At 44.6% G+C, this 26,322-nt stretch overlaps 1 protein-coding gene across 1 annotated transcript; it reads left to right on the forward strand.

The window, feature by feature from the left end:
• The first annotated feature begins 1,564 nt into the window (after positions 1–1,564).
• On the forward strand, positions 1,565–26,322 carry LOC142575708 (GTP-binding protein Rit1-like). The gene is made up of 6 exons (XM_075685273.1): positions 1,565–1,923; positions 2,070–2,175; positions 2,469–2,525; positions 3,273–3,346; positions 7,977–8,168; positions 17,797–26,322. The coding sequence occupies exons 2-6, from the start codon at positions 2,070–2,072 to the stop codon at positions 18,055–18,057; spliced, it is 690 nt and encodes a 229-aa protein (XP_075541388.1). The 5' UTR covers positions 1,565–1,923; the 3' UTR covers positions 18,058–26,322.

Genomic DNA, 26,322 nt, shown 5'->3' on the forward strand with positions numbered 1-26,322 from the left:
AAACACGTATAGCTATTATCGCAGAAATCATTTAACAATTCGGAAAACGTCAATCACAGTGACATAGATTTGATATACAAAATCATGCTTTGTTACAGCACGGCCACACATGTCTGCCTCGCACTAATGTCGGCGTATAATCGCTATCGCGCTCACCTATCACCGTTTTCAGCATGCTTCCAGTTAACAACTACATGCACACTACAGATCGAAAAATTCTCATAAAGAATGTTCCACAGCGTTTACCGCGTTAGCACGTCATGATTAGACACTCGGACTGGCAAGTTTTCCATTGCACTTGTTTGCATCTTGTTTGATTGACTGCATCTCGCGCTTCCCGGCAACTGCAGCTTATGTAACCGTAACGTTTAACGGGGAAACGCTGGCGATGAACACTATGCACGAAGGCGAGCTTCCTGGTGGAAACGCTGCCTCTTACGTGGGCCGATCCCGGAGGTAGTGCGCAGCCGCGCAAGAACAATTACTTCATTTTCTTGTGTCTGTTATTGTTTCGCACTTTCAATATATTTTTGTTTGAGATTACTTAACATGAAATGCCCGCGCTGTCGGTGTTTTGTTTCATGATAATTGTTTATGGGTTGTTATTCCCACAATGCTGAGGAATAACTTTGGCAAGAATGTAAAGAAAGGCTAAGGGTCATGACGTACATGACGTGTTCCGGACCCTGCAATCGCCTCTGGTCACTGTAGTATGCAAAAAAAGCAGGTCCTCCAAGATTAACTTTTGTTAACTCTGAATTTAGTTATGTTCTAAACCCAAAGCTCATGAGGTGTTTCCGGGAGAAAGCCTGACCTCTACGACGGATCTTAGAAGCATAGCCTCTAAGATCCTAGAGGCTAACTCTAAAGGGCGGGCCTTATGAACGTTATCTACGTTCATAGGGCAGTACACTAGGTAGTACATTAAGCAGTATATTAACAAGAGCTTCGTGGCGCAACTCATCGCCCCATTGCAAAGGGGACGGTCTATTCATCCATTGATTAGTAAAAGGACAGCCTTCAAGATTTCAGTTTGTTTTGTAGAGAGCATCATTACTGGGGCTTGAAGTTGGACACCCTCTATAGTTGTGATGTGTGCCCCACCTATTCTTGCACAAAATAATTTTCATATTGTATTAGTTATTATAGCCCGTTTTATTGTGAAAACACCATGAAAACACACTATAGGTGGTGTCCAAATCCGCAAATGGCAATGCCTTCTAGAGTTAAAACGCGAATCTTAAAGGCTATGCATTGACTCGTTGCATGCGACGGAAGTGGTTTTGGGAGCCGGAAACACATGTTAAACGTCAGGTTCTGGATACAACCTATTCGTTGAGGGATAATTTTGTTGTGATACAAATGTGATACAAGTCCTTGCTGGTGTTGTAACTTAACCGAAATTCAGAGGACCCATATGTACATCGCTCCTGAATAGCAACAAACGCAATCTCTAAGGCTATTTATACTTTTCTGCTTACCAGACACTGGAAAACATTGCACATGCTAAAAGTATTGTTGTTGCATGTTCGCTAGTGGCGCCAAGCGGAACAAGAAAGCATTAGGACTGCAGACTGCGGGGATTCCCGGAGAGTTGTTTCTCAGCTGGTCGTCGCGCGGGTAGAGCTCAAATATGTAATCTCTTTTACAGCCAGATCGCCCGTTCTTATCTTTCTTAATACCGGCATATACCGGTATCTCTGGCGTTCCTCTCGTCTCAGGAGAAACCCCGTATCAGGTCACTTTCTGTTCCCCCGCCATTCCCAACGATAGCTTACTCGATCCGCAGGAGTGCGCTAGGCTTACTGCGGTGTTTACTCTATTTCGACTACTCCGGCAGCGGAGCGCGAGACCTTTCTCCGCCGTTTCGTCTCGCGTAGGTCCTAGTTTTCACGGGAAGAGACCGGTCTCCATCTAGTGAAGGTAAGAACTGGGCGCCTCTTTTCTCGCTCCAAAGTGCGCTAGCCTTCAATTATCGCGCAAGGACAGGCCCGCGAAAGGCCGTGGGAAACTGCCAACTTCCTGAACAGCTGAGACATCTTTCGCCTCGTCGTTCCTGACGCTCGCAGATGGTGCAAACGACGAACCGAGGTGCTGGCCATTCGTCGAACCAGAAGGGCGGTGTTCGCGTTTACAAGATCGTCGTGCTTGGCGATGGAGGCGTGGGAAAAAGCGGTGGGTCTCATTTCTCTCTTTGGCTGCGTCGCATGTATGTAACGTCGCGCTCTATCGGACACGCGTGACTCAACGCGGTGCTACTGTTTACCTGCCCCCGCCCGCGCGGAAGTTATGTCGCGCGATTGCCTTGTTTTTCTTGCGTCTGTGGCGTCTGACGATAGTTTACGCCCATTTCTCCTCCTTTTTATTCTTTTTTCCTCGTTCTTTCGTAGCGCTCTTGTACGCCGCTGCCTTGGCGACGCCTGATTATCTTGCGCGCTCACTTTTGGATATTTTCTCTTCCCTTACAGCTCTGACACTTCAGTTCGTGACTCACAGCTTCTTGGAATACCACGACCCGACCATCGGTAATTTTGTTTTTCTCTCCATTTGAATACAGACTACAAATTTGCGTATTTCGTGCCCGTTGCGGTTCAATAATAAAAACTAAAATGTTGTATTGGGGAACAGGAACGACTTTCAATGCAGCAATTGACTGTCTCTCTCAAAGCGGACGCCTCTATGCCGTCGGCAATCGCAGGGCCAAATTTATGGGCAGTAGTGTGTATGACCGGCACACCATCTGTGTGCCTCGCAGTGAAACATATATAATGTGACTTAAAGGTGGCCTTCACTTGTCACCTATTTTGATTTGTTCAGTACATGAACAAAAAATCTCGTGGTTGCCTGTTGCCTACTTTTTTGCTACCTTTGTTGCCCAGGTCTGGATAAACGCTCATGCATACTGTGTATTCGTGACGGAAAAATATAAATAGGGAAAGCAAGAGTGGCTATTTACTTGTACTGCAGCATGTTATCTTGCAAAATGGAAGTGCACTGCACATTATCAGGTAGTCGTCAAGTCGAAATGTGCAAGTGGCTGTTTGTGTCTTTCGCTGTGTTATCACATTGAACATGTTTTAGTTGAGTGGTATTCCTGACTATCATGGTTAGAGTTAAGGTTACTGAAGGGATGTCGTGCCCATTTACAACTTTTTCGTAACCTGACTAAATATATATGTTGTGAATTACTTGGTGTCTTCTGCTAGACAATCTTTAGCCTACTTTTTCTTTACTGGAGGTATATTGACACCACTGTGTTTCCCCGTGATCAGAGGATGCCTACCAGCAGAAGACGGTCATTGATGGAGAAGTGGCCCTATTGGACATTCTGGACACTGCTGGCCAGGTATGGCTACTATGTTTAGGTATTCTTATTTTAAGAAGCCTTTCTGGACAAGTTGATGCTCAATGACTTCCATTTTCTTGTATATGGAAGGGATTATGTGGCGAGAAATGGAGGGAGCTTGCGCCTTTCATTAAATTGGCGTGCAGCTATTGAAAGGGGTTGTACTATGTGAAGCCAGTGACATTAATGAACTTATTTTCACCAAGTAAAGTTGGAGTGCAGCTCAATGCATGATTTAAACAGCATCCACAAATCAAGTGAAGAAAGTTGTGCAGATCCCATGGACCGTAGTACTCTGAAAAATACTCGTTTGCACGAGTAAATAGTATGTATTTAGTTTCGTTGCTGAGTCGTGACAACGCATCAGCACTAGGTTTCGCATTAACGATGAAACATGCCCTCATGTTCTAAGCCAGTCTTCGCTGCACATCGACACTGTTCCACTTTGAGTTTCTTGGCAAACTCTTCACCACCCTCCTTGGCGCTCATCGCTGCAACAAAAAGCGGTGTCAACACTGCTTCATTTTGCATTTACAATCCAACATTTGCTAAAGTTCTGAACCACATTTTGCTTTGAATCAAAGACATTCCTGCTCTGCTTGAGGTTTTCTCCAAGCCTCTGTGTCCTATGAGTTCATTACATGCATGACCCCAGGCTGCCCTAGTTTTCATCGTCTCCAAGATTGCCCATCATGTGAGACAGCAGCTGGCATTCGTAAAGTGGTGTTCGGGAAGATGCGAAGCAAATTTTCCAGTAATACATTCCCATGCTCGAACCCCAAATTCCCAATCCAGTCAATGCTTTCCCTGTGCTGTCCGTCTTTGGCCTCGGTGGTATTTGTGATTTGACATGCACACACTTTTGTTGCAGCCACTAGACTGCTACAATATAGCCGTTAGTCTCTTGGTGGTATTAGATGGTACAGGAGCGCCACCATCTTGAGATGTTGGAAAGCCTCTGAAACACTTTTTTATTGAAGTCGAGAAATGCATTTGAAGTTAAGATAGACTGTTTAAGAAATACTTTGCAGCGGAAATATTAACTATAAGAAATTGCCCTTGATAACCTTCGCAGTGCTCCCACTCCTTTTTCATTGTCTTGGACTGCGGAGGCCTCGAAGGAGCATGTTGTGCTCACAACTCCCTGCCTATTGAACGTCGCCGTGGGGCGCAGTGCAAATTAGATTTGGGATGTTCACATAGACGCCACTACAGTCAACGACCGATAATTTGGACTCCATGGGGAACCTAAATAAATCCGAACTATCAAACGTTCTAAAGAAACGAATGTATCCAAAAAAGATCACTTTATCTTTTAGGGCCCCTGGGCACGGAACAAGTGGTCGATGTGTTGCTGCACGCACTTCCAACTTGGTAGCACGCTTACGTGCAACCAAATCCGTCTTTATTTCTGCCAGTTTTGAGTTTCGCTGTACACCAATGCAAGGACTGCAAAGGCTTGAGTCAGAGCCGCATGTGGAAGGCTAAGGAGCACATGGCACATCATCATCCTAGTCAGAGTCGCTGTTTGACGGTGAACTTGCTTAATTATTTCGTCATCATTCAGTTCGGTACACGATGAAACTGCGCTGTCGACGTCTGCAAAATCTTCAAATCTAACGGTGGTGGAAATTGGCACACTGCTGCCTAGCAAGTCATCAATGATGTCCGCATTTGAGCTCATTGGCAGGCAGCACAGCCTCTTCAGTTGCAGAGTTGGGCTCATTCGGACTGCGACTCAAGACTCATTTGGAGTCGGACTGCGAAGGCACCGTTGGTGCAGTTTGACACAGCCTATCTATAGCTTCTTGAGAAAGACTTCTTGGAGCCAGCACAGCATGGCAGAATGCTGTCCACTAGGCAAACTCAACAAACAGGATGGCAGGGGTGCCGGAAAAGGATGCGATGATCGTGATGTTGATGTGACTTCACAAATCAGGCAAAGCCTCCAAGAACAGCACTTGCATTTAAATCTCAGAGGCATAGTGCGGCGACCTGGCAAGACCTCAGGGATTGCCATCTAGTGTGTAATCTCTGAGGCCATACTTCATGTCTCAGCGAGGTTGCCAGAGGAGATAATGGCGGCAGAGTTGGCGTATGCCACAGCCAGGGATGGCGTCCATATAATTGAATGCAGAGTTGGCGGCTGTCCAATATATTGGTCATCTTATTGGTATGTGGGGCCAGTGGCGGTGCCATGAAGCTGTCTGAAAAACCAAGGATGTCCGAATTATCGGTGTCTGATTTATCGGTTGGCGACTGTACTTCCCGAGTTTGGCGCCTATGATGATGCGCCAAACTCGGAGGTTTTCCCTCAACTTATGGTTGAGTTCACGGTGTCTCATCCCTTTGCTGTGCTATAATGTACTAGGTAGCTATGCACGGCTGTGTTTTCTCACACTGAGTGGCAAGTAACTCATTTCCTGTCGCACTTATCTCTACGACAATCACGCAATTTCCGAGAGTTTAATTAAACATCGTCTTGATGTTCGCTTTTCTGAGTATGTCGGCAGTGCCCACATTGGGCAAGCGAAGGATGCCACACTCTGGACTCGCTTTGAAAGGGCTCCTAACAAGCTCTGAACATGATGGCGACACACCTCAAAGGTGTGCAACTTGGGAAGCAGACCGATGTTCCAGTTGGACGTTGGCGCTCAGGCCAGCTCGCCACGCGCCTGGAGCCACATCACCCACAGAGACCACTCGGATCACACGGTTATTCTCAGCGAGTGGGCTTGTTGCACCACCCCATGGTGGCCGCAGTGTCTACACTACGCAGCAGATGCAGCTGCATGCAACTGTGGTGCATATAGCCAGTATAGCGCAACGTTGCTCATGTGCTCAAAAAGACTGGAGTGTGCTCTCGTGCCCATGTGGTTCTGTCTGGCCGTGCTATGTGGTGCACACCGGCTTTATCCTCCATCAGCTTGACCGATGGATAGTAGCCACATCCAAATAGCACATTTCGAAGTGCTGTCAATGCCGTATCTACACGATTGTAAGTCGGCTCCCCCCATATCGCCTGTGAAAGGGAAAAAAAGAAGGGCATACCCGAGGGCGCGTTCCATAACAAAAATTCATTAGTAGCTGGCATGGTCACTGGACTACTCGTCTTCGCTTGTGCCATCATCCTCACTAGTGCTGCCATCGTCATTGCTGCTATGGTCCCACAGTACGTCGTCGTCCAGCGAAATTCCGCATTTGCATACATAAGTGCATTTGCATACATACATAAGTTCACGCCGAAAGCACCCAACCGCACACAGCCATCAGAAAGGCTCTTTTGACATGTCCGGTTGGCGTATGCTCTTCTCTCGCCAGCCACTCGTACTGACGGCGGAGCAGGTCCTTAAAAGGCGGCCATGTTGACCATGTCGATGTAAGCCGCAAGCTTGGCCTCCAGCTATTGAAAGCGTCCCGCCTTCGACCCGTGGAAACCTCTTCACTTGCTGTCACAGTTGAAAATTTTGCTTCGCTGCAGTTGCCACTCTCGCGCCACCCATGAAGGAACACCAAACTTGCGGCCCGCTACACAGTTATTTGTTTATTCAGCATAAAAGATGGCAGCTCTCTTGAATGCTGCTGTGAACTAGTGCTGAATGTTTAGTGAACTCTGAGCACTCATGATGACTGAGGAAGCATGGAAGATGTAGCGCATGGCCGGCAGTCAAATAGAACGCATGAAACGAAAGAGCTACAGGAAAAGAAAACGTGAGCGGTGTCTGCTCTTCTGTGAACTATTGATGCTCCCCGCAAGCGCCACTGTTCTGAGTGTGCTGCCGCAAATGGAACAGCGGCACTTCCATGAACTATCGACACCCCCACATGAGTGCTGTGTGCGCTGTAAAACTCTCAAAAATGTTGAGAGACCCTTCCAAAAAGCGAACGAACACGTGGGATGGTGGAAAGCTATGGGTAGGGCCGTAGAGTAAACATAAAATTGTAACTACGTTGTAGCTCCCTTGATATCTCGTAGGTCTTGCTTTTTTTGCGGGGCCATGTTTTGGTTTCGATTGCAAGTCGACCCCCCCACTTTGGATTTTCAAATTTAAATGGATAGGTCAACTTACAATCATGTAAATACGGTAACTCAATATGAAGCGATGTCTGTCTAGGCGTCTAGTCAGGAGTGGCCCGGAGTGAGCACCTGCTGGCAAAGCATATGTGTGGTCCAACCTTGCATATCATGTTGCTTGAGGCTAGCTGAGTGTACCAAAACTATTCAAAATTAGGGAGACCCAATAGCTACGACACTAATAATCAGTGGGGCCAAAGTATAATCCTTAAGAGGGTAGCCGTGGCCGAGTGTGAACTGACGAGAGTCAGCTTCTTCTGGAAGTACGTAACTGTTATCAAAGTCTAAAATGTACATTTTACATTGGCCTGTTTATGAAACTGCATCAATAAATATACAGAGGAACATAGGGAAGAAGTGTACTGATCCAAACGCCCTTCTTGATTGATGTGAGCTATTGGCCAATAGCAGCCATCTATGGGTATTTGTTAAAGCAAAAACACTATTTATTTTTCTTTAAGTAGTATGTGGTATGTTGTGTGAATAATTGTATCAGTCCGACTGCCAATATGGTGGGTCCTTTATCTTGCTAATCTGTTTGTATGTACTTTCCAGATTGAATTCACAGCTATGCGGGACCAGTACATGCGCTGCGGGGAAGGTTTTGTCATATGCTATGCCATCACCGACCGTAGAAGCCTGGAGGAAGCTGCCGAGTGCAGGAAGCAGATTGAGCGTGTTCGCTGTTCAGAGTCTGTGCCCATGGTTCTGGTTGGCAACAAATGTGACCTGGAAAGTTCTCGCCAGGTAAGCTTGTTTTTGTTTGTATTATGCTTAATTTAATGCAGGATGCCTCCATTCATCCAACCTCAAGAGGACGTGCCGAGTCATTTACCTGAAGGACGAATTGAAAGGTGTCAGATCTGTTAAGCTGCAGCTTCATGCATCTGCATAAAATTTTTGTACAGTCGACTTCTGTTAATTTGATCCTCACAGGACCGACAAAATTGATTGAATTATCCAGCGGGTCTAATTTAACAAGGTGCAGAAAGACACCAAAACACACAACTGAATCATTTGACAATATTTGCCCAAGTCTAATACGCTCCTAACTGAAATGGGCACCCATTCTATGTGCCCAAAGTAGAAAATTTACATAGAAATTACATTAAAGCTCTGAAACAAAGTAGAAATCTAACATTCAACTGATTTTTTTAGAATGGGTGCCGATTCACTAAAGTTAGCTTCAGCACATGGTTTGTACGACCAGATTCGCTGTAATACAGCTGTGTTATGTGGTAAGGCATATGAACACCGCAAAGCCGATTTTGATTTTGTATCCAATTGCACTGACCAGGCAATTTTCAGCCTATAATCTTTGGAAAACGAAAGGCGCGCATTAGAATTGGGGGCAAAAAAAACTGTCCGGCAATTACAATGCTCCCTAATGCAAAATTATACTGCAGCTCTATACGTGTTTGCATTTTGTAATATATTTAGGCAAATAATTTGAGACCAAATTCACCGCACTGACTGGTAGTGGGCCAGTGCGGTCAGCGCCTTCGCAGAGGGAGGGGCAGTACGGTAATGCTGGCATGATGAGTGGTGTCAGAGCCAGTAGTGGAAGACGACGACGAATGTACAAAAAGTGGCACGAGCGTGTTCGTGTGGTTATGCCGAGGGACACCATCGTGCAAGCAGTGGCATGTGGGCCGACACTCAAACCAGGAACGGGTACCTAAGAGTTGTGCCCTAATACTGTACTTGGAAGTTGTCAGCTACTGTTATTGTGTGGAAATTATTTTAGGGTAGACTGGAAATAGACATTTTCGACAGGTGACGGTGCGTGTTCAACGCATTCACTGTTCCTTAAGCTCTGCCGAGGCAGTCGTTGTCACTAGAGGGGTCGTTACTGGCATCACCATAAGGCTGTGGCACATGCTTGCTGACTTGTCAAGTTATAATTCTTCGGCGAATTCCAATTTTAAGATAGAAATAACAAACCTTTGACCCATGAAAACGCATGGCCACCGGCTGGGACCTTCGGTCGGGATCGAATTAGCCAAAAGATTGAATTAACCTAAGTTGAATTAACTGAAATCTACTGTACATGTCTGCTTCTGTACGAAGAGGTTCTTGCTAATTTCACATGCTCGCTCGTGCAATCCGAGCACACATCTAGATGTAAGCTTTTATTTTTGTGACACAAAGCAGGGAGCTTGGAAGGCAAGCTGCCCTCTCCTCTATCATCTTGAAGTCTCCAGCACTTTTCAAGCTTATTGTTCGAATGAAAATCAGCAGAAATCAGCGATTTCTCTGACTGTGAACTCGTGGAAGCAAGTAATGTCAACTTTTGTCTCGTGTGATGGGTTTCTTTCAGAGCCATTGACCCTGTAATTATGCTATGGAGCCTCAATTCCCTGAGTGTACAATAGATAATTAATTATGTAACCTTTACCTCGTCCCAGTTCAAGATGCGTCCCAAATGCAGCATGGCTTTGGGCATGAAAAAGGAAATTCATCGTGTTATCAAAACCTGTTGTGGCAGTCTCGTGGTACCAGATAACACTGGCACATGCACATACACTACGGCTGTGCTGCCAAAAGTTGAGCCAATTCAGCACTTGCCAGGGCAACAAAAGAGGGTGTGCCCCCTGCATTTCTAAGAGAAGGGAACAATCAGAAGGGCCAATATGGCAGCTTTTTTTCAATGATGCATTCACTGTATTCAGTGTATGACCCTTCAACCACCACATTGGTTTGACTGGTGGGCTCTTGAGTTGCTTGTGGTATGTGTGACCGCTACCTCTGCTTTCAGCGGCATGATGAGTCTTTTTATTTATTTATTTATTTATTTATTTATTTGACTTCCAAAGACCTCTTGTGCATGGGTCGTATAGAAGGTGCTGTCATAAAGTACAGTAGCACCTCGTTCATACGTTTTGGAAGAGACCACGAGAAAAAACATACTAACTGGGAAAACGTGCAATCTGAAGTAACTAAAAATTTTACAGACTCAACTATTGTTGACATCTACGTAACATGAAGCGTCCCGCAGATCGTTATGGCACAAGACGCTGACGCGCAGCGAGATGGTGTTGCTTCGGCGGCCTGAGACGCGTTTTGTTGTTTTACTATTGCATGGTGTTTTAAGAGGGCGACGGGAAACCAAAGTGAAATGGAGCTGGCAGGCGATGCTGGATGCGGCCGAAGTTAGACTTGATTCTCACATCGCGCCGCCTGCAGCAAGGAACGGTGGCACATTTGGATTATCGCCCACCACGCACCACACACTGTAAAACAGATAAGTGAACATGCTTATCACAATAGGTTTGGCGAAGATAGCTGTGAATGCGGCGTGCAATGACTTGTACGGAGATTTGCTGGTACCAGAATAAGAAAGTGTGCGCTCCATTGTTTTCACGTGAGACGGGCGGCTATATACTGTTTGCGATCGCGTGTGCCTCATGTCTTTTCTTGTTCACGTGGGATCTAGCAGCTGGAAAACGCATGCGATCGTAGTCTGCAGCAGGGAACGGCAGCGCGTTTCGGTTACCGCATATCAAAAGCATGTGCTACACTTTCGATGGCACCATGCGCTGTGAAACAGATAAGCAAAGATGCTTATTGCAGTAGGATTGGCGGTGATAGTTGTGAATGCTGCATGCGATGACTCCGGAGATTTGCTGCTACCGAAATGAGAAACTGAGTATGCGCCGGTGTTTTTGCATGACACCGGCTGGCGAGTATTGCAGTGAAGCCGTGGCGGCGGGCAACTATACAGTGAAACCTCGTTAAACCATAGTTGGCCGGAGCTTGGAAAAAGTATGTACTAAACGGTAGTACTGTTTAACCGAAATAGCATGAGATCGCCCACTTACCTGTTAAAAACGGAACTCTGAGAGAGTGCGATGAAAGGGGAAAAAAACATGCAGTATTTATTCACTTCACGCGACAAAAGTGTTATTTTTATTTGATGCCGCGGTGGCCTAGCACGACGACCGTGGCGTCAAACTTACTGAAGCTGCGTGCCAGCTTTTCAGCCAGCCCCCTTTTCTCTGCAGGCACTCGCATGGCAGATTCCTCGTTGGCATTACGTATTCTCTGTGCATGCATGCAGTAGTGCTGCAGAAGTTCAGGGGCGCCTTTTTCATTGCCGGGTGTCGGAGTCTGGAATACTTTTAGTTTGGAATAGAGTTACGTTATCGCGCCCCTGTTCTCGTCGCGACTATTGCATTCATGAGGCTGATGTAACGCACAGCTTATGCCACTGTCGGGCTTGAATCGCCCGTGCTGTCGCTTTCCGTGTCGTTCTCATCACTGTCTCTAGTCAACACTTGGGCAACAACAGAGGCAACGAGGGCGAAAAACGAACCTCTTAGCCGACATGTCTTCGCGGTCGTAGCAGCGCTGCTGAGCAACTTCTTCGCATTCCAAATGCCAGACAGCAGATCCCTGTCGAGTGCCAGCGCTGACTTCTTCGTGTCACGTTCGGTAGCACGAACTATGTCTAATTTTTCTTCTATGCTGAGCACCCGGCGTCTTTTTTATCTGAGCTTCGGCATGAAGCGAGTCCTCACTTGCACGACGCCATAACGCTCTCTGGCACGGCGTGGAAATGATGTTCATGTTGATGTGGCCTCATGCGCAAATGCACAGGGCGCTTGGAGGCCATTCCGATCTCTGAGGCTTGTTGTTCTGCCGGGCCGCACGATAGAGACGACGCACCGCCGTGTTTGCGCGCCGAAAAGTTGAAACGCTACGTTTATACGGATGCATACGCAATAAGCTAGTATGGGTTATGCGTATACAAAACACATTATGTTCAATGGCCGCTGAGTCGGGGATTTGACTTTACTACTTTTAAAACTAAACCACTGTTTAAGCGGGTACGGTTTAACGAGGTCTTACTGTATACTGTACTTAAATGGGATGTGGCGGCCGGAAAGCATATGATACGATCGCAATTTGTCGACGTATCATATAATGTTGTTGCCGAAAAGTAGTATTTTCGGGGAACATATGAACAGGTAAAAATGAGCATAACTGTATTGGGTCATCTTTTGTGTTCTCAATTGCGAACGTTGGCACTGGGAAAACGTACGCAACAGGAACATATCAACTGTACTGTACTTGTATGCTCGAGGAACTCAGGCTTCGTACCATAATTATGGAGTTGACAGCTGCTTTGAAAAGCAAGGAAAGCAGGACAAAATGTTTTTGTGTCAACACTCTCCTGACTTGCCTTAACGTCCCAAATTTCTAAACTTCTGTGCTCTTCTACTAACTAGAAAGATGACACGATGATGAATATGACAATGCCAGCATGATGAGGACCACAGCAACGGCAGTGACACTTCACTAATCCAAGAGGGCAAAGAGTTATTTTTGCAAGAAGGCTGAGAACCGCTGCTGTTCTGAAAACCACGCAGTAAAAGACTGCTGCTTTGCTTACCAGATTTACTGTATGGGAGGATTGCCCGCTGTAGTGTCTGAAATACGTGCACAGACACCATCACACCTTGATTCTATGCCACACATACTGCCAATTTGGTAAGTGGGAAAATAGCACGGTAGCGCAGTGGCTGGTGCGTCCGTTACCCAGTGCACGTTGACTTGAGTTATATCACCAGTTACGGCAACAGGAAAGTTAAAACTTGGCTTAAACAGCATCATGACCATGACATGACATTGAAGGCACATGTGGCTGCATAACATGACAGAGACATAATAGTTTACCTAATGTTGAGTTCTTAATTGTCGTAGCAGCTAAGTCACCTTACTTGGAAAGCAGATTTTTGTCTAACTACAAGGAACAAAAGAAGCAGGGTGGAAAACGGCTATCTGATAATGTTTTTCTTTGCGCATGACTCACACTTTCTTTTATAGAATCTTGGCACAGTGCAGCTTTTACAAGAGTATAGCATGTGGCTACCCGCTAAAACAGTGGACGACATTGTGAATGATGTGTGGAATAATTCGTGCGCTGGCTACACTCTGTACATGCACATTAATTCAAAATTCAGAACCACAGAACAAGTTTCACATCACATGGCTCACATTTTTGTTGTCAGTGCAGTGGTCGCCAGACCTTACTATAGTACTTTAGCAGCACACTCCCTAGGAGGATCATTCTTGCTACCACCGATGATGTTAGATATTTCATCAAGACTTCTAGTGACAGTATCAAGCTGATACTAAATGCCATATGTTCAAAATTGAGTCTTTCGTGCAACTTCGTTGTTCAAAATTTTTGAGTTAGAAAGTAAGGGATGCACGCCAGGTTATACATGGAACAGCGTGAATGATGTCAAAACTTGGGGCTTACCTCACATTTTCACATTCATTGAGCATGTTGTATACACGCCACAAGATCACTTTCCCATGTAAACATTCCACAATAGTGTGTTACATCATTATACACAGTTGAACCTCGATATAGTAAACATGGATATATTGAATTATTGCGTATGACATCGAAAATAACATGCATTTTTAGCTTATTATACCAAACGGGGTCAGGTGTGAAATGGATATATCGAACTTCGCCGCAGATCGTGGCCCCTCTTGTGAAAGGCTGTAGGCTTTTCCACAACATACTTGAAAGATAGCGGTGGCCTCGTAGGCGTTTCCGACTGCTACAGGCAAAGCTACACTCGTGTACCAATCGCGCCGGAAGTGCCGTTTGACCGAATGCGTTCTGGCAACAGGCTTTCCCTCAACACTCTTCAAAGTTAGTGGCGTAGTGAGCATTTCCAATTGCTACACTAGGCTACACGCTTGCATTAATCACACCAGAAGCACTGTTTGAGCATAATGGCGCAAACAGGCAGCAGCTTGGCTCATTTGACAGCACAGTGCATTTGACACATGTAACTCCTCCTCGGTGCCACTACTAGGGAGGCCAGTGGTAGTTATTGTGGTGTGGTCAGTCTGTTGCTGCATGCGGTGTTGCGATGACTGCAAACTGGAAGAAGTGAACATCACTGACATTTACTGTGAAGCTGGAGGTTATCCGTTGCGTCAAGAATAGAACAAAGAAATCTATTATCGCTGTAGCTTTCGGCATACCGTGTACTGCATGGGTAACTGGTGACATCGTCTGTGGTTACACCACTGGAACCGCAGTTGAGTTGACAGATGCAAAGATTGTTGCGGAGGTTACCGTCGATCAGCGTAAGGAAGAGGCTGCCAAACACGATCTCACAAGTACTGATCTTACCCTACTCCTGATTTTGAGGGAGGTTGTGGCTGCCTTGGCCCTTGCATGCCACTACTGCAGTGCTATAGAAGGCATTGGTGTGGCGCTCATGGATAGTTTGAATTGTGTAGAGAAGCCCTGGTTGGGCACGTGGTCGCCAATAAGAAGCAAGCTATGCTGCTGCAGTTGTTTAAACCAAAGCAATAAATTGTCTGATGCTTCAAGTGAGTATTCCCTGCTCCATGAGTGATTTATTAACTTGCACAGGACATTGAAGTGCTTTTTACGTCATTCTGTATATGGAATTCTCGCTATATTGAACTATTTCGATCCCCACGGTGTTTAATGTACCAAAGCTCAACTGTAGTTTAATTATTATATGGTAATACATGCTGAGTAGACCATAAATATTATCATTTTTGCGCAAACAATGAAGGGCAAACATTGGACAAACAACGAAGGACGGAAGGGAACAAGGGATGCGCCAAGGGGGCGCTCTACTTGTTCCCTTCTGTCCGTTGTTTGCGCCAAAGCGATCATATTTATGGTCTACTCAGTAATATGAACTGACCAGCCCAGCAACATGTACTTTTGGTACTACTTGCTGTGTTAGGTTTCATACCTGAGTACAATTTGCATTCCGGTCCCATTGTAATGTCGCCTCCACAATGAGGAATTCAACCTGAGGCCTCGTGCACGGCAGCAGAAAGTCAGAACCACTAAGAACAAGGAGCTGACTATTGTATTTTCTGGCGTATGACAATATTTTTTCCCACAAATTTGGTTCGTGCATTTTATAGAATGGTGCGTCTTATAAATGCATAAAATCAGGCGAGCTAGCATGACCAATATACCCGTATTTCCTCACAAGTATGAAAAACTGTGCGTGGCACCATTCTGAAAGAAATTAAATCTTGTTTTAACAGTGGAGCGACCGTAGTGATAGATGCCAGCTCTTGGGGCTCGCTGTATAGGCAGTGCGAATATCATAGCCTCCGCGATATACTAGGTGCCTCCGTGATTGAAGATCCCATGTACCCACGTACTAGTTTGCTGTTATAGTGTCTTCTTTTTTAAAAGAACATTAAACCTATAGGAGTACCACATTAACTACTGTAGTTACCCGAATCTAATGTGCACCAAATTTTGGGGGGCTTAAAGTAATAAATTAAATATGCACCTCAATGTAACATGCTGCCGGTTCATGAAAGAAAATATGTCATGCACCCCTACATTTGCGATCACAAAAATGAGACTGGCGGGATTCACCTTGAAAGACAAGATTTTTTTTTTTTTTAGTTTTCATAATGAAAGCGGCATGTTGTCGCCACTTGCGCTTCACTGGCCACATGTACCAAGCACACAGAGGTGGTACTCTTGAGGGATCACATTTAGATGCAACAATCTCTTTCGCAAGACTCTGCGTTGTACTTGTCCAAGTATGCATCCGATAGCATTCCCGGCACTGTGCGCAGATAGTAGCTAGCTTGGCACAGTGTTGGCTGATTCTGCCAACACATCTGGTGTCAAATCATAGTACTAAATCTCTCGAAAGTGATATTTCTGAAAGTTATTGGCCGAAAGTACCATTCAAGATCTTGGTCAAGCACAAAATGAACTGACAACAACCTTCACAAAATCGTGCTGTCGCCAGTTTGCAATGGTGCTGATGCTGCGTTTGACAACTTTGACAGTAGGCTGCTCCCAGTGTCACGAACGCGGTTTCAGTTTCGCATCCTATTGTAACGTACAGGCAATATTTGAGCCCATTTTCTCCGAATAAAGATGCATGTTAGATTTGGGTAGATACGGTAAGCAAAAGGCACCACAATTTTTCACTGTTACAACTTTTATTTTGCTAGAGTTTGCAAGTCGTAAAAATTTTGCTTACGGAAATTTAATGCTAGGAAATGGCAGAATACAACATTCTGCGATAAGTGTAGGTAATCACATTTCATCATGCCGCCCGAGCTGAAATAGGCGCGTGTAAACGAAATAAAATTGTGTGTGCGCCAAAATAGGTGTATCCTGTAAACTAAGTTTTTATTTAAAATGCACGAAAGTTGGGGGTGCCACCTATATGCCAGAAAAGACTGTATTATTGAAGCATTGGCATTGCTTAGTATAGTTTGTGAACTATCTGGCTTGCCACTATCTAGCCAACTTACTGAATAGATTTCTGTTGAGGCTATTTGTGGAAATGTTGTGGCCCCCCATGTGTGGGCCTGACTTGAAGCAGGCAGTGACGCCTGGTGAAGCACGACCTCCAAGATCACTAGCACAGCTTAGAAAGTTTTTGATAAGAAAGGGTAGAAATGTATCTGTCTAAAGGATCCTGTTGATCTCTGGCAATCAGAGTTCTAGAACTGTGCTGTCCTTTTGGTTGTGATTTCCACTGCAACTAAGTAACCTCTTGATGAATTTTTAGAAGAGTAAGCCAGCATTTTACATTGGTCTTTGGTATCCTTCTGACGAAGATTCACAAGTTTAGATCTAGACGATATGCTCAGCATGTCCTCGTGTTATGCTTCTGGCATCGCATTATTTGTTTCTTTTAGAACGCAGCTCTTAGGCGCCTGTTCCTGTGATGAGCGTTGGCATTGTACCTTGTAACCAAGTGAACGAGCACAGCGAAAGATGAGGGTTAACGCTGAGTGCAGTGGGCAATGAAAGATGCCGAGAGGGAAGAGAACGCAAGGAGGAAAGCACAGGAGGAGGGTGCAGCCGAACCATGAGGCCGAAAGTGGAGGAGGAGGGTATGGCGAAAGCATGTGAAGAAAAACGTAGTGCCACAAAAGGACTATGGCAACGATGACCATGAGATGGTACCAGAGTAGCACATGTCATTAAGGTGCCTCAATGCACTCACTCGCCTCAGCTTCATTCACAGGGGTGTGCGCATCGAGGCACTCTATGCATCATCTGTTCACTACAGCGTTACATGAGCAGGAGGTCTGTCTGCGGTGGCTGCTGTGAATAGCAACCAGGTGTCAGCCACGCGCTGCCTCTCGTTATCTCCCGGTTAGTGAGGCAGTCACGCCACACTTCACTCCATTTGGTATGAGCTGCACGAGACAGATTTGTGCACCAGCCAATACACATCATGAAATGAAGACTCATATACAGCTGTGCTCAAATGTCGCATTAGGAAGTCTCATAATTGTCGGTGAATTTTTTTCAATTTTTGTCCAGCAAGCATTGCGTAGTAACGTTTCTGCTCTCTTCAATCTTCAGGTTTCCACTGAGGAAGGGCAGGCGTTGGCACGACAGATGAACTGCCCCTTCTACGAGACCTCAGCTGCTCTGCGTCACTTTGTGGATGACGTGTTCCACACACTGGTCCGTGAGATCCGGCGCCGGGAGAAGGAGCGACAGTTCCTGCTTCGGCGGGCCGCCCGCAGGAAGGCATCCAGCGAGCGGTGGCAAGCCTTCACACATGCCTGCCGCTCCCTGCTTTGTGTGCGCGGATCCGGGGACGCGTCGTCTCACTCCTGAGCATGCACTGTTCCTTTTTTGGTTGACCCTCCCCTCTGTTTGCCCGTCCAAGGCTTTGTTGTGTTCTTCTGCTCTAGGCCAACATTTGTTGATCAGTGTACAGCCAAGCAGTGTCGCATGGTGGCCCAGGTTTCGACTGCTGCTACTGCCGATCGACTTGCAATTGAACAAATGTAAGGCAGCTAGCTAGCAATGGCGCCTGTAAATCTCTGCTCGACTAAGTAAAGTTTCAGTTTTATTGCTGACAGGTTTCAGGTTGCAGTGTGTCAACTGCCGTCTTGTTTGCTATTGCCTCTAGTTGCAAAATTCAGAGAAATATTATGTGGTTAGAATGATGGGGAAAGCTCAGTAGCACTAGAAAGCTTCTGGAGGTACAGCATTTCAAAGACGTCACATGTTGTTGGGGGCGGTTTCTACAGATGTTCATGCAGTTTCGCAGTGTGCGAGGCAGCTCAAGATGCTGGTGCTTTGCACAGAAATAAGACAGTTTACTAAAAATGTGGATAAAGCCCATGCAGTACAAGGCCTATCTATTCCTCTGTCTTGATCAACACCTCTGTGTGCTGTTGCAGTTTTATATTGCAATAGAGACATGCAATTTCTCTCCTGGCCAAAATCTGGGTTGCTGTGGACAGGCTTGTCACCAATGCTGTTTGTCACGTGCAGTGATTTAGAGGCTTCGCTGCTTCATCTTGTAACCTAAAAGTAAATGTACTTCACTTCATGTTCACATCATGTGGCAAGTTTCCACGCTTCCAGCACAGAGAACAAAAGCATCTACGATTTCTGTGCACTTTAACAAGGACTTTCTTCTGTTTTCATTGGGGCATGTTAGAGCTTATGGAAAAGAAGTTGCGCCTGTTCTGGGTAGTCATCTTTTATTTCTAGCTTTTCGGAACATCGCATGACGTAACGACATACGAGGCATAAAGCTCTCAAGTTACTTCAATCGAAAGTCACAGATATGTGCTCTTACAACTTAGTTTGTACACTGTGTTGCATTTGCAAGCAACTTTTGTTCTCTAGTGCAGTGGTTCTCAGATCCATGTCTACAGACCCTCTAGTAGTGTGCGAAGGCATTTCTGAAGTCTTTGAAGCAAATGAAGGAAAAGTTTCATCTGTTAGGTGGGTGACTGACCACGTGTTCCTTTGTGCTCTTGTGAAATTATTCATGGCACTTGCAAGAATGTCCACTCTCATGGGAAAAGGCCTCAGTTAGTATAGGCAGTTTTGTTTTCCGTTTATAGGCACCACCATCTTGGGCTGTTACATGAACGATTTCTCAGTTTCGGTGCTCTAATGCAGAGGTTGCGAAACACCGAATGCACCTGTTCAACAGTGTTGTATATGAATTGACCTTTTGGTATTATGCATTGGTGGTTACCATTAGAAAACACCCATGGTAACCACCCATGACTCCGACGTTTTTGTAAAATGGTCTGATCTATACTACAGCTAATGATGAAAGGTTCCTAAATAGCACTAATAAGAGAAGGACAAAAATAAGAATGACAACACACAGTGCTGCATTCTCATTCTTATATCTGTCCTTGTCCTTGTCTAGTACTTTTTAGGATCTCCGTGGTATAACAGACCAACCAGCCCATATTAGCGCCTTGATGAAAGGTTAATCTGTGGGCTTCCATTGCAGATTTAAGTTGCCACAAGCACTTGAATACAGATGGGGTGTTCCCTCTGATAATGGGACGACTGTGCGCAAATCATCCCCCATCTGGTATTGCTTAAAATTTCACTTGCCGTATATTGCAATGGTGTGAGTGCAACATATATTGCTGCGATGTCCGCAGAACTACTATATATTGCTATATTGTTATGCGATGTCCGCAGAACTACTACGTCAAACTCTTGCCTTTGCTTCGTGTTGTCGACAAATTCGACTTCGCCCTGCCATCTGCTAGCTGCCTGGTTAGCTCAGATGGTAGAGCGGCTGCCCCAGAAAGGCGGTGGTCCCGGGTTCGAGTCCCGGACCAGGACGAATTTTTCTTCAACTATGAGGCTTTTCTTTCGAGGAACCCGTATGGGTTTCCTTTGTAGCAATTGCTACGAACGGGTGGATGTCTCATTTTCCCTTTATTCATATATTGCTACAGTGGAAGTGTAATTTCAGGTTATTATTATTATTATCTTTTGAATACCCAGCCTGCAGTCCATTTTTCTTTTTCAACATGTGCATATATATTGCACACCTGAATAGAAAGTTTATAGAAAATTCCAAACGTGTGTTGTGAATTCAAAGCTTTCATTTAAGAATGACAGAACTCTAGCGCTGTGTACGAGGGACACTTAGAAAGTAAGTTTTGTCATTTATTTTCACATGGAAACCTTATTGCAAAAAAAGAAATGACACCATGGCATCATTAACTGTACATCTTGCACTATTTTTCCACGTAGTCACCACTGGTATTGAGACGTTTGTCATAGCGTGCAATCAGTTTGAAAAAACCACTCTGGTAGAACTCGGTGCCCTGTGATGCAAGGTATTGCCGCACAGCTTGCTCCACCTCAGCATTGTTTTCAAAGTTATGTCCCCAGAGTGCGGCTTTCAATGCAAGCAACAGGTTCCCATTCATACCAGATCTTCCACGGCAACCATGTCAGCACACGTCTGGCTGCCATTGTGATTTATGCTCGAATAACCTTGGGCACACTGGTGTGCTGCTACTCTCTCTTCTTCAGCACTCTGCGCATATGTCATTCCTCCTCTGCTGACACTCCTTCCGTCATTGAACCAGCAATAGGCGTGGATTCTTATGGTGACTTTTTGTTTCACCTGGTGTACTATCTTCTCTTTTGAAAAAATGACGAAACTTGCTTTCAGAACGTCCCTCATAATATAAGAAAACATTTGGTATGGTGTGCCGAAAAGCAGTTGCTGTAGATGCTCCCCTGTGGACCATCTTCTGACCAAAGAGGAAACTCACCGAAGTGTTTAAATGTAAAAGGCAAGGGCTCCTTACTACTAAATTTTGAAATGGACAGCTGTCCTTAGCAAGTTTTGGAAGTTTTTCCGGCAACTTAATTGTCTTCAGCACCTATATGGCTAAGATGGGGGAATGCATTGTTTTGTTGTTCAGTTTTCTCTGCTTGCATTTAAGTAGGCTGTGTTTAAGGCATACCACCCATTCCATTTGTAATCTTTGTTTTGTTGGTGTGTTTCTCGGAACACATTTTAAGAATATTGCTAGAATTTGACATTACGGCTGTTCAGGTTGACTATTACGATGACAAATTACGATGCTCATTTGGTTATTTACGTATTAACAGTTAGTATTTTTCACAATAAAGCCTCGCACACAAAATTCACAAAATTTTTCACAATATTAAGGGAAGCACCGTTGTCTTTCACAAAGCTTTGTGGGTGGTCGCCTCGAAACTAAATTTCTGGCTAACTAAACATGAACTCGCTACTGCCTGGCTTCAATTCTGTGAGAGAAATGTGTGTCCCAAAGTGAAATATGAATGTTAATTAGTGGAATTTTCGTAATTAGCCAAATCAACTCTTGATTTCTCATGAATGTAATGTCCATCTCTACAAGCAAACCACCTGAGGAGGCCTAATTGCAATATCTGCTGCAGATGTTTTTCTTTATTGTTATGTTTGCATGCCTATTTTGCAGTGTTTGGCTTGTACAGTGTAGCTTGTTTATGATATTGTTGTCAAATTGTGGGGCTTCCTGCTGCAGCATCCCATTGTCGGAATTGCACAGGCTATCGCTTGTAACAACTATAGATTACGTTGCTTGCACTTTAATGACATGTGTACATGTCTTGCCTAAATAACATGAAACTTACACTGTTGACATGGCTAACAGGAGTTAATTGAATTTGCTTTTGTTAGTGTCACTGACTTTTGCCGGAAAGTGCAAATTGTTTCAAAGTCATGTTTGTACACCGCCCTATTTGTATGTACACATCAGTGCAAGTTGTCTGAAGCGTAGATACAGACCATTGCTTTCACATATTTACAAACAATGACAGTTCATATATACGTACAAGCTATATCACCTACTGCTTTCCTTTACCTCTCTTCGATTCATGGTTTTCAAAGTGTACTATAGTAGATTATTACAATACTTGAGTATTGTGGAGCAAAGCTTGCTTAAAGGGGACCTGAACCACCTCTCAGGCTTGGTGAATTAGCATAGTCCGTGGGTAGCATACGCTGCTGTGAACATCTCGGCCATGTTTTGCTGTCGAACGCGGTGCTTGGAGCTTGCAAGCGGATCGCGAAGTCATTTTTCTCTCAAACACTCTCTTTTCAACAGAAGGCCCTGTCCTCACTCTCTTCTGTACAATTTATTTCGTCATTAGATTCTTTATTTTGTCATTCCGTTAGACGGCTGCTGTTGGCCAATAGCTGATATCAGGCTGTGGTCGACTACATGGTGTAGATATTGTGGCTGCCACGGGGTGCCGCCACGAGTCCACTGGCTAAGCGCACTGCGGCTCACTAAGGACAACCGCGTTTGGCTTATGCGTCGTAGGCACCAAAGGTGAAAGTTGTGCCGTCTGCGTAAACATCCAAAATGAAACTTGAACTCCAGGCCACGGTGACATTTAGAAGGTGGAGCATTGTAGGCATGCCTTACTGCGCTGTAGCCTTCGCAGTGCAAGACATTGAAGAAGGAATGGGAGCACAGCAGAAGCCGTGTTTGATTGCCAATAACTCCGCACAGGCTGAACGCATTGAAGTACTTTTTGCAGAAAGTATTTATGAAATAACCTATTTGTACTTCAAATGCCTTTCTACACTTCGATAAGAAGTGGTTCAGGGCCCCTTTAAATGCATGCTGCAGTGATGGTATGGAAGTGCAGAAATGAATTGCACTGAAAACGTCTTCATGAGTCATGTACAAAGCTACCAAACTTGTTTGAATGCTATTATTGTTGTTGCTGTGTCACACATTGTTCAGTGCTGCTCAGTTGTTAGCATTGTGGTTTGGCCCAGGTTAGTTCAGCACACCACTCTCATAGTAAGAAAACTTGTAGAAGTCCAGCAGGGAGTGTAGCTTCTCAACAAAGTGCTTTGGGCTCCTTGCAAATGCTCCCTCTGAGAATTTACAGCAGCAGATTTGTACTCAAAGACTGTGTCTTGGTTTGCGATTATCATCATAGTGAAGGGCTGTAGGTTGATTTTAACCACCTATTGTTGCTTATAACTCCACCAAAATCTGGGAGCACAGCCGTTCTCACATTGTAATGCGGTCAGATTGTAGCTGCTGCGGCTGGGAATAGAACCCATGACCTTGTGTTGAGCAGCAGAATGGCCAGTGACATGACTACTGGGAGACTGCAGTAGGTCTGTTAGGAATTAGTGCATGTTGTCCAGAAACATTACCTGTGTAATGCCAGTATCCTTCAGTCATGGAAGCTTCCACACATCTCTTTGGTGGGGGGGCACTTCCTTAACAACTAAATGCCTGAAATTGCCAGTGCACATGCTAATGGCTGTGCCGTGTAATGGAAGCTACACATTAAGCATATTCACATGTCGTCACGTCATCTAGTGCCTTTAGTCCGTGCCACCACACACCAAAATTGAATGTGGGCGAGTCATGCGGAACATGTCCACCAATTCTGTCTAGGTCGATGAGGGTTACGTTGATCTCATGGTGATCTCTTTTACTCTCACATGATCGAATCCAGACTTGAACCAAGTGCCAATCTGCACAGGAAGTTTAAATGGTTAATGCTTTCTTGATGTTTTCCGATTATAAGCTTCCAAGATGCATACTTCTTATGACATTTCCTGATAAACACATAGTTACAATATAATCTAGGCACTTTGTGTGTGTCGTCTATCAGTACTTCATCACGGTGGCATTTAGAGCTACAAGGTTCATCTTCAAAAACTGTTGAATAATCTACAAGGCAGGCACCTTTACTGGGTCGTTTGTGGTGATCTTTGGAAAAGTCATTTTGAAACGAGGTCCTTTAAGCAGATAGACAATGACTGGGAGGCATTATCATCTGTCTGATCAAAGATAATCATATGAGAAGCCATCAAACAGACACCAAAGGAAACATAGGGAAAATTACTTGTACTAATTGAGTTAAAGAAATGATAAATTAATGGCAATGAAAGTGGATAAAAAACAACTTGCCACAGGTGGGAAACGATCCCACGTCTTCACATTATGCTTTCCCCACCTGCGGCAAGTTGTTTTTTCATGCACTTTCGTTGTCGTTAATTTATAATTTTTTTTACTTCAATTCGTAAGTGCAAGTAGTTTCCCCTATGTTTTCTTTCGTGTCTTTCTTTGTTGGTTTCTCATGATATGATTAATAAAAATCTGGCCTCTCAGTTAACTCCCTTTCTTCTAGATCAAAGATTAGGCATACAGGAACCACTTGTAACAGGAATGATCAACATGCTGTTTCTTTTACCAGCTGACTTGTCTACAGCTGTCAGATCAAAAGAGTGCTAGTCTTAATGAAATGCTCCTACTGTAAGCATTACTTGAAATAGGCCGAGGCTGCCGTGTTTGCGTGAAGCGCGACTGCGCTGTATGGCATATCATGCACTAGTTAAATCGTTAGAGCGCCTGGTCTGTTCCTGGGAAGATCTGGACAGATGTCCTCCAGGCTTCCCTCACAGACTTGCTGCCTCAACCATGTTGCTAGAAGCAAGGCATGCACAGTCTAGTCAGGGACGCACTAGTCCCCTTACAGGGCAGACATTTAGCATTAAGTGATGGCATTACTGGAGGGACACGAAAAATAAATATGTGAGATGGGTAGATTACACTTTCGGTATATTAAATAGGTCCTTCCTAGTGCCGTTGTAGCAAGTCTAGCATTCCTAGTCAGTGTAGCAGGTCGGAGAAACACGCCTGCCAGGAAAACATGTTGCAGGTGACACCGCTTAAAATTCTGACACAAACATTTGTTGCGTTTGATTGCAGATTTTTACATCTGCTTGAAGCGAGCGCAGCATTTTTAAGTCAAGTGAGAAAAGAGTCGTGTTGCATTTCTAGACTTTTCCTGCACATCGATGAATGCCGCGACGCACACGGTGTCACTGCAGTGATCATGGGCATCAGAATTGAAAGTAAAAATTAAAAAGGGATGGCTTGCCCTTTATCGCTTCTGGAAGTAAGCCTTTTTAAACATGGTAAATGCTAATAGAGTTCTGAAAAGATCATCTACGTTTCTAAGCCGATTTAGTTGCTCTTTTTAGTGTCCCTTTAGGCTTAATGTTTTCAGTGAAGGTGAACCATGCAGTTGACCTATTCACTTGATATTCTCTTGACATAAAGACATTGTAGAGACTTTCTCACTGAAAATAGGAACATATTGCAATCATCTGCTTTTTATTTTTTGTGCATGCTATAGCTTTGTGCTTCTTCATCCAAGCATTCTGAGTGTTTGTGTGTACAATGATTGAGAATGTTGTTAAACTATGTATAGTGTTGCTTTAACTGTACTTTTTGAATATTTTTGTCTACAGTGAAAGCTCACAGGGGGAGACAGTGGGAAAATTGCTGGAAGCTGCAACAAAATGTGTAATTTAATCGTACTTTGCGTCTGTTGCCACAGTTTTTCTCTTACTATGTTAGTTGCAGCATCCGTGCAAGTCCCATTGCTAGTACATATTTGCAAAAATGGCTCATCATGGACTACTTTTTTATGTGTCACAGGTAGGCAGTCAGTCTCACACTTGGTTTGCATTTGGTTGTGACATGTTTTGCATTATTTTTTTCTTTCACTGAAGTAGTACTGCTACTCTGCATAGATTTGCTCCTGTATGCCTATTTCAACTTCCGCAAGGTCCAGTCTCTAATGCACTGTAACTATAGTAGCTGCTTGTTGAGGTATCTTCAGAGTAGTTCAACCACTTTGTTTCTGCAGCCGACTTTGAACATGCATTGTATGTGAGGGTTGTGCAATATGTGGCCAGTCATTGGCTCCCTAGAGCAAAAGTTGTTGGGGTATATAGATGGTCTTGACCCATTTTATTAGGCACGTTTGATGGGGTTGTTTCATCGATGACGATTGTTGTTTACAGATAGTGCAAACAGAGAAGCTACATGGCTGCTATTTATGAGAGTTGTTGGAAACGTTTGTTGTTCAAAACATTCTTTGTGCATGTAAAGTGTTTAACATAGATTAATGTTCAGCCTCCCAAGGAAATGTTTCTCATGCCTCTGGAAGTGCAGCCTCCACTGTTTCCTCTGTCATGAAGGCACAATGTACCTGTTTCACGCATGTCCAGTACGGAAAAAATATACGAAATGTATTACA

The sequence above is a fragment of the Dermacentor variabilis genome, chromosome 3, assembly GCF_050947875.1.
Source record: "Dermacentor variabilis isolate Ectoservices chromosome 3, ASM5094787v1, whole genome shotgun sequence".
Lineage (NCBI taxonomy): Eukaryota > Metazoa > Arthropoda > Arachnida > Ixodida > Ixodidae > Dermacentor > Dermacentor variabilis.